General features: G+C 48.1%; 2 protein-coding genes across 2 annotated transcripts; one reads left to right on the forward strand and one right to left on the reverse strand.

Moving 5' to 3' along the window:
• Positions 1-347: 347 nt before the first annotated feature.
• On the forward strand, positions 348-1,462 carry LOC119325461 (protein GDAP2 homolog). Its single transcript, XM_037599204.1, has 3 exons — positions 348-634; positions 727-1,000; positions 1,087-1,462. The coding sequence occupies exons 1-3, from the start codon at positions 502-504 to the stop codon at positions 1,304-1,306; spliced, it is 627 nt and encodes a 208-aa protein (XP_037455101.1). The 5' UTR covers positions 348-501; the 3' UTR covers positions 1,307-1,462.
• An 841-nt stretch (positions 1,463-2,303) lies between these two features.
• LOC119322898 (tRNA pseudouridine synthase A-like) lies at positions 2,304-4,601 on the reverse strand. Its single transcript, XM_037596439.1, has 2 exons — positions 3,145-4,601; positions 2,304-3,045 (listed from the first exon to the last, which is right to left on the reverse strand). The coding sequence occupies exons 1-2, from the start codon at positions 4,527-4,529 to the stop codon at positions 2,706-2,708; spliced, it is 1,725 nt and encodes a 574-aa protein (XP_037452336.1). The 5' UTR covers positions 4,530-4,601; the 3' UTR covers positions 2,304-2,705.
• Positions 4,602-8,107: the final 3,506 nt, after the last annotated feature.

Below are 8,107 nucleotides of genomic sequence, written 5' to 3' on the forward strand. Positions count from 1 at the left end.
GTTTCATTCGTTACTGTTACTTTTCACCCGTTGTCGGGACCGCTTTCCACCTATGAAGGCAGCTGGGTTGTGGCTGGCCAAGACATTGAATCTTCCATGGAATTGCTGTGAAGGCTAAGAAAACATAAAGCTTAATACATACACTCCCAAATCTGGGCGATTTTCCCCTTTCTTCTTCCCTCAAGTCCCTAGTTCGTGAAGAGGAGTATGGCGGCGCCTATCCGCTCCACTCCATCCCCCAACCGAAATATTCCCGCATATGCTCCCGGGATCCCGCATCGCCTTGTCCACCACCGCTCGCGCCCATCCCCCAACGGCCCAGGAAACCAGCCCACCGCACCCCCACCCAACGCGCCGCGCCGCGCCATGCCACCGTCCTACGTCAGCCCACTCGCACCGGATCGCCATTTAAACGCCGCACCTTTTGCTCCAAGCTCCGCAGTAGAGTTCTCAAAAAAAGAAAAGCTCTGCAGTTAGGCGCGCGCACACACAACACACATCATGGTGGGTACCGTTGCCAAGGACGTGACGACCGAGCCGGAGCTGCTGCTGGAGCGCAGCCGGGCGATCACCGTGCATGGCAGCGACAAGGAGGGCCGCGCCGTCGTCAGGATCGTCGGCGAGTACTTCCCCGGTAAGATTTGGTTAGCCCATAGAGGTCTGGTCTCGGATCGGATATGTCCGCGCAAAAGGTTACTGACAGGTCTCTGTCTCTGCGCGATGCAGCGCGCGCGCTGGGCGGGCGGGCGGAGGAGGCGCTCAAGGCGCACCTGCGGAAGCGGGTGCTCCCGGAGGTCGGGGAACGGGAGTTCGTGGTCGTGTACATGCACTCCCTCGTCGACCGCGGCGACAACTTCCCCGGCCTGGGCGCCATCCGCGCAGCGTACGAGTGCCTGCCGGCCGCGGCCAAGGAGAGGCTGCGCGCCGTCTACTTCGTGCACCCCGGCATCCAGGCCCGGCTCTTCTTCGCAACCTTCGGCCGGTTCCTCTTCAGCTCCGGGTATGTGTGGCGCGGCTGATCGGCCGTGACCCGATTCGGAGTTTGGCACTGGTGCTGTCCGCTGAAATTAAATCTTGGACTTGCAGGTTGTACGAGAAGCTGAGGTACATGAGCAGGCTCGAATACCTGTGGGCGCACATAGACAAGGGGGAGCTGGAGGTCCCGGAGTGTGCGCGCCGGCACGACGACGAGCTGGAGCGCCGCCCGCTCATGGACTACGGAATCGAGGCGGCCGACCGCTGTTCCGTGTTCGACGCCGCGTCCATGGACACATCGGCGTCCCTGCGCTCGCTGCGTTGCTCCTAGCGGGCACCGTGTGATCGGCCGTCCGGTTGTAGTTTAGCAGGCCTCTTGATGTTTGTTTGTAATCTGTACGTACAAATTAGTAGTACTAGTGTAAATAATAAGAAATATATATAATAAAGTGACCGATAATTCAAAACCGGCTCGGTTATTCCGCTATTGCGTTGTACACCTAAAACACGATATCATGTCTGTGGGTGCTGAAACCGTAGAACCACTGACTGAAGTGAAATTATCAAGAGACGTTAGAGGTTAGAGCCAACAGGAAACTGGAAAACATATTATGCTTTTACCAAACGGACCGAGAGAAGGTTTCTCCCCAAGCGAAAGAGAGTTTGTTCTTTGAAAATGAACTTGTACAGAAACAAGACAGAAGATGTAAAAGGTTGGTATCACCATGGTAAGCTGGTCACATAGTAACATCTGAACCTAATTGTGCCCAAAGACAGAGAGTAGAGCAATAGGCTATCCCATCCAGCATCTTCCGTGTTCTCTTATCTGTGTTTGACCGTTATCAGCAGCAGGATAAGTCTAACAGAATGTGCCCTGCATACCAGAAATTGGGGTCAGGACACCATTGTTGGGAATTGGGAACCAGTAGCGGAGTTGAACTACTATAGGGAAATACGACAAAGTGAGCAAATGTATGTACTCCCTCTCTAAACTAATATAAGACCCCTTTTAGATCACTAAGGCAGGGGGAGTACCAACAGATCATGTGGCACAGGTGTACATGGCTATCAACATAATAAGTTAAATATGTATGTATAATACTCCCTCCGTCTCAAAATAAGTGACTCAACTTTGTATTAGCTTTAGTACAAAATTAGTACAAAGTCGAGTCACTTATTTTGGGACGAGTGAGTACTTCAAAGTGAGCAAATTGCACATTTGTCGAGTAACAGTAAACACAGAAATTATCCGAGCAATGGGTATGAGTCTGAATCAATTTGGAGCTTGCCAGGACGAATGCACATAATATGATAACAGAAGGAAAATGTTAATACTGTAATGTAACCTGAAAAGAATTAAAGACTAGAAACAACATATTTCAGGTCTAAGCCATACAATATATAGAACCTATTGTACTGCACGCTGGATTCAATGAAGTATTTTCCAGGGGGCATAATTCGTCTCAAAACTGTCTCAGAGTGTTACATAGATCATATCAATCAACTTAAAAATATCTAATCTGAGAAAGCGTATCTCCGCTGTAACAGATCTTGCCTTAAGATAACACTGAAGCAGATAACTAGGCTTCCGACCATTTTGATGCCAGCACTTCATAGGACAAAAGCAGCAACCCTTTCTCTCGAGTCTTTATTCCAAGCAATGTTTCAACTCTTCAGGTGAACAGGACAAACAGAAATATCCATCGGTCTTGCATGTTAATTGCAAGAAGTTACTCGCTTATATTATTACTTGGCATTTGTGCTTCTTCCATATTCTCAACTTCAGCCCCAACCTTTGCCTCAGATCCAGCAGTCTCCATGTAGCGGAAATCTGGATAGTTCCTGCTGTTCAATGAGTGCAACCAGAGTGCTACAGCTCCCTCCTTGTGTTCCATTGCAGCAATATGAGGGAAGATGTACTTGATCTTAAACTCTTCAGCCTCCTCAGCATAGGGTTCAATTGAAACTGCCTCATGTGTATCCATCCATTTTGAGTTATACGAGGTAAACATGCATTCATCGAGGTGCAGTCCAACCTCAGGTGCGGTAGGCACATTAAGTCTGATATCCCTGCAAGAAGAATATGACACAAACAATAAATCAGTAAGCAACACAAACTGACTAGATTGTGTTATATGTGTTAAGCTGATAAGAAGTTAAGGACTTTACTTGCGAAAGGCAACATCATAGATTGACTCAGGTGCACAGTTCCTCATCACTGCTACAGCAAGGCCAACCATCTTCCGGATCTGGTGAAGCATGAAACTCTGCCCGACAACCTCACATCTGACAAAATCAATCCCATCCAGGCTAACAACACTATTGGCAGTGAAGGAAATGATGTACCTCTTGGCTGCAGGATCCTCAGCCTTAGTTCTTGTGGTGAAGTTGTGGAAATTGCGGGTTCCAACATAATGCTTGAGGATCCTATTGAACTTCTCTTTAATTTCATCAGTGTAAGTAAATGTGTTTTTCAGCAGGGGACTTTCGTCTCCATTTTCCTTCTGAATATTTGTAGCTTGCATTCTCTCCTTTTCACTATCTGCAGGCACAAAATTATTCTCCTTCTCAGCTACAACTGATGCAACGACATCGACTGAACCTACAGTTGAATCAGAACAGATGGTCTCGCTGGCGCTGGCTGGCACAGCTTCAGAATGGCAAGCACCAACTGCAGGTTCAATATCACATTTTCCTGCCCCATTTGATCCCAGTTCAGCATTTTGAGCTTTTGTTCCATTACCAGAGCTCGGTATAGCGATCCCATCACCTCCCAGCCCAGTCTCACTATCGCAAGCCTCAGTAACAGAGCTTGCTGGAACAGATTTTGCATCCCCCAATTCTCCATGAACGGCCACAGTTTCCTCTCCGGGCGTATCAAGAACCTTCTCCTCCTCAGAGTCGGGCAACTTACCCTCCCGGCCCATAATATCTGGCACCTTCCTCCCCCTCTCGGAGCACTCCACGCACTTCGCAAGTTGGTTCTCACTCCCCGCGCTTGCCTTGACAGCCTCGCGGTCGGGGTGTGCGCTGGGGTCGAGCGCCAAGACGGGGAGCAGGTACACATACCTCCGGCGGTCGCAGAACTTCTTAGCGCTGAAGGAGTTGGTGACGCGCACGTAGCCAAAGGCCCGGATCTGTGGCGCAAGCTTCGCATTCAGGCGGTCAATGAATCCCGGCGGGTCGACGTAGAAGCGTCCGGAGACAACTTGCGCAGCGGCGCTCACGCCCTTATCGGTGCGCGCTGCGCGTGCCCACTCGTATCGGCCGGGCGCGGCACGGTCGGCTTCGGGGACGGCGCCCGCCTGGTACAGCGCCTCCTCGAGATCGCCCTCGATGGTGCGCGCCCCCGGATTCTTCTGCATACCCTGATACCCCGCGCCGCAGTAGGCCAGGATGATGGCCACCTTGCGGCGCTTGTAGCGGCGGCGAGGCTGCTCGGGATCGGCGCCGGCGGCAGACAGCGAGGTGGGCTCCGGCTCGGGGTCGGAGGAGGAGGACATCTTGGGGCGCTTTGGATGGGGCGGGGAGGGCGGCGGCGAGGCGGCGGCCATGGGAGAGCGGGGTTTTACTTTTTAGAAAGATTAGGGTTTGGGTGCGGATCGGCAAAAGAGAGGAGGGGGCACGGAATCGAATGAAACAGAGCTTACAAAGAAACGGGAGGTTATTTTCTTCGCAAGGGAGAAATCCAAGAAATGTAAATGATAAGTACAGTAATTATTTACAATCTTTCAATTTACAAAACAGCCGCCGGATTCATCTATTCGATTCTTGCCGGGCAAGCGCCTCCTCTCTAAAAAGAATCTACTCTATTCAATTCTTTCCTACTATTATTGCTAGCAAAAATGTCCATTTATTAAACAATAAAATAATATACAAAACCAATGATTGTGTTGAACGCCTCTGACGAGTCATGATAGGGTAATGCGCGAGACTGGAACTACAAAAGAGGATCACACATGAACTGTTTACCCATTTTTGTTGTTTGGACCCTAATCATGAAGGTAAAACCTTACACCTGCTTGGATTTGATTGATGTATGTCTCGCCTTCTATGAGAGAGGCTACATTGGATGCTGAGACGGATCTATCAAGACTAAGATGAAAATTGTTGGGTATCTCGACCATCCCCTAGGTCTCATATTATAAAGGGGGGCGAGACCTAGGTTTACAAAGCTCGCTAAACGACACAATGTCCTAATCGGACGAGGAGTCCCCAACTTACACCTCAAGATGGTGGTCTTCTAGAAGGCGGGCTTCATGCGGGGCGAGGAGGGCAGGATATGCCTTAGTCTGTTGGGCCCTGAGACCAACCTGGCGACTAGCTTCCAGGCTAACGTGTCCCGCGGTACTATGCACCGTCAGTGGCCAAGAGTTTGTTTGTTTCTGTGTTGCGTGAGACGAAAACCTGACGGGCTCCTTTTTCTTCCTTGCTAGGGACACAGATAAATCAGCTTTGTTTTTGTCTGGCTTCCCGAGCAGCTTTGTGGATAGATAAGACCAATTTAGCTCAAGTTCAACTTCTTAATCAAACTAAATACATTCTGATTTGCGAGCATTTACAGTTTCGTTGTTGACATAGATGATGGTCGGAATGATTGTGATGTGAACATGCCCTGAAGCGTCATGGGTGACAGGGCGTCATCCTTGTGGTTAGGCTTGACCATCAAACCCAGTGAGATATGGTGTATCTACCTGGATCAAGGTGACTAGCCCTACACGGGGATTGAGGCATCATGGGGATACGTGATAGCCATATCCCATCACTGTTGTCATCAATACAGGAAAACAGTCAACTATTGCCGATTCAGTTTCCTTTTGGCTATGATGATGTCTTGATCCTCATGCCCGTTGTGCATAGTAGACGACTCTATTGATAGAGCAGGCTTGTGTCACCATGCTCAGACCACCTCTTAGGTGCCCCGAGCGGCTATAAAAGGGGACCACAGCCAACGCGATGTCATTCCTCATTCCATTGCTTGCTTCCCATCTTATTCTTATCGTCCTATTCTTCCTCACAAGCCTTCTCTCACCATTACCAAGGATCCTGCAAGGTATCCTTTTGCTTCGTCTCCCCTTCTTATTTTGCGACTTAGCCAGATCTTCTTAAAGGCTGTGGCGAGGGAGGTCGTGGGGCAACGGGGTGATGACCTGCAAGTGCACAGGGTTATGTAGCAATTTCATGATAAGTAAGGTTTGTCGATCCCACGGGGATCGAATAGGATGGCACCACAATCCCCACAACTGCGTTGTCACTCAACACAACTACGCTCACATCCAAACTAGAGTTTGGAAATGATTCACCTAAGTAGGTTGCTAAGAACAGTAAAAGGGAGAATTAAACTAAGTACTAGAGAGAATGGAAAATAAATACTAAAGTAAAGTGAGAAAATAAACTAGGAAAAGTATGTGATGTTTTAGATGAGGTTGCTGGCATTTAGGTACGGTCTCGTTCGGGACGGGCACAGGATGGAGTTAAGCTTTACGACTGTGCCATGTTTTGGCTAAGTTAGTACCTGCATTATAGGATATGACAATATACTAATGATGGGTGGTTCCTCACGTAGCATTATCCCTCAGGACGCGCTATATTGAGACAACTCATTCGTCCTACTTCTTGTCCCATACCTTCGGCGGCTAATGTAAAGATATTATGGTCACGAGGACTGGACGAAGGCAATAAGTTCTATGCACAATCATGCTCCTAGAATAATTGTGTTCCCCTTAAGATGTTTGCACCTATCATGTTACAGGTCTGTCGGTTTCCACAATCATCTATCAAATTCACGTGTGGCCTAAGAGTTGAACGTCTTGTTGGGAAACATAGTAGAAAACAAAAAAATCACCCTATGAACACCCAACAACAATATGAAGATGCATATCAGGTTTGGATCAACGATCGTTACCAACTCCGGAGTGCATCGAAAGTAGATGAGTCGGTGTGGATCATACTTGCGGTCCCTCAAACCATAGATGAACGATCCCTTATACCGTCCACGAGCAGTCTCTCAAACTAAAGACCGAAAGCATGGCCTTTCTACTTGGTTGCAAGCGTCCAACCTTCACCATCTGGTCGCGCTTCGTTGTCCAGAGCTAATCATCGCCGAAGAATTAGAGGGAGGAGATTAGAACCACACTGGGCTTCTAATTATGAGGACAAGAGGATTAGGCATGCTCTAATTAGTCAAGTATGACCAACTAGAACATGAACTAGAAGAACTAGAGGAGGCTCCAAAACTTGTGTGAACATAGGGTGGAAATCCTCTAGTATATATAGGTCGGAGGAGGAGAGGGCAGCCACCAAGGGGGGAAAGTCCCCCTTGGGGCGCCGACCATGGGGGTGATGACAGTATAGGGGATCAATCATGGTCCTTTCGATAAGTAAGAGTGTCGAACCCAACGAGGAGCGGAAGGAAATGAGAATTGGTTTTCAGCAAGGTAATTTTTACAAGCACTGAAATTGTCGATAACAAGTAGTTTGATAAGCAAGGTAATTTGTAAGGGACAAGTAATGGCAACGGTACGTAAAGTGCAGCAGGGTGATGGAAATGCGCCCTAGAGGCAATAATAAAGTTGTTATTATTATATTTCCTTTTATTATTCATGCTAGAATTGTATTGAACGGAAACTTAAATACATGTGTGGATACATAAACAAATACCGTGTCCCTAGTGAGCCTCTACTAGACTAGCTCGTTGATCAAAGATGGTTAAGGTTTCCTAACCATGGACATGTGTTTTCACTTGATAACGAGATCACATCATTAGGAGAATGATGTGATGGACAAGACCCGTCTGTTAGCTTAGCATATGATCGTTTAGTTTATTGCTACTTCTTTCTTAATGTCAAATGCATATTCCTTCGACCATCAGATCATGCAACTCCCAGACATTGAAGGAATACCTTGTGTGCTATCAAACGTCACAACATAACTGGGTGATCATAAAGATGCTCTACAGGTATCTCCGAAGCTGTCTGTTGAGTTGGCATGGATCGAGATTGGGATTTGTCACTCCGTGTATTGGAGAGGTATCTTTGGGCCCTCTCGGTAATAAACATCACAACAATCTTGCAAGCAAAGTAGCTACGGAGTTATTTACGAGATGATGTATTACGGAACGAGTAAAGAGACT

Source organism: Triticum dicoccoides, chromosome 6B (assembly GCF_002162155.2).
Source record: "Triticum dicoccoides isolate Atlit2015 ecotype Zavitan chromosome 6B, WEW_v2.0, whole genome shotgun sequence".
NCBI lineage: Eukaryota > Viridiplantae > Streptophyta > Magnoliopsida > Poales > Poaceae > Triticum > Triticum dicoccoides.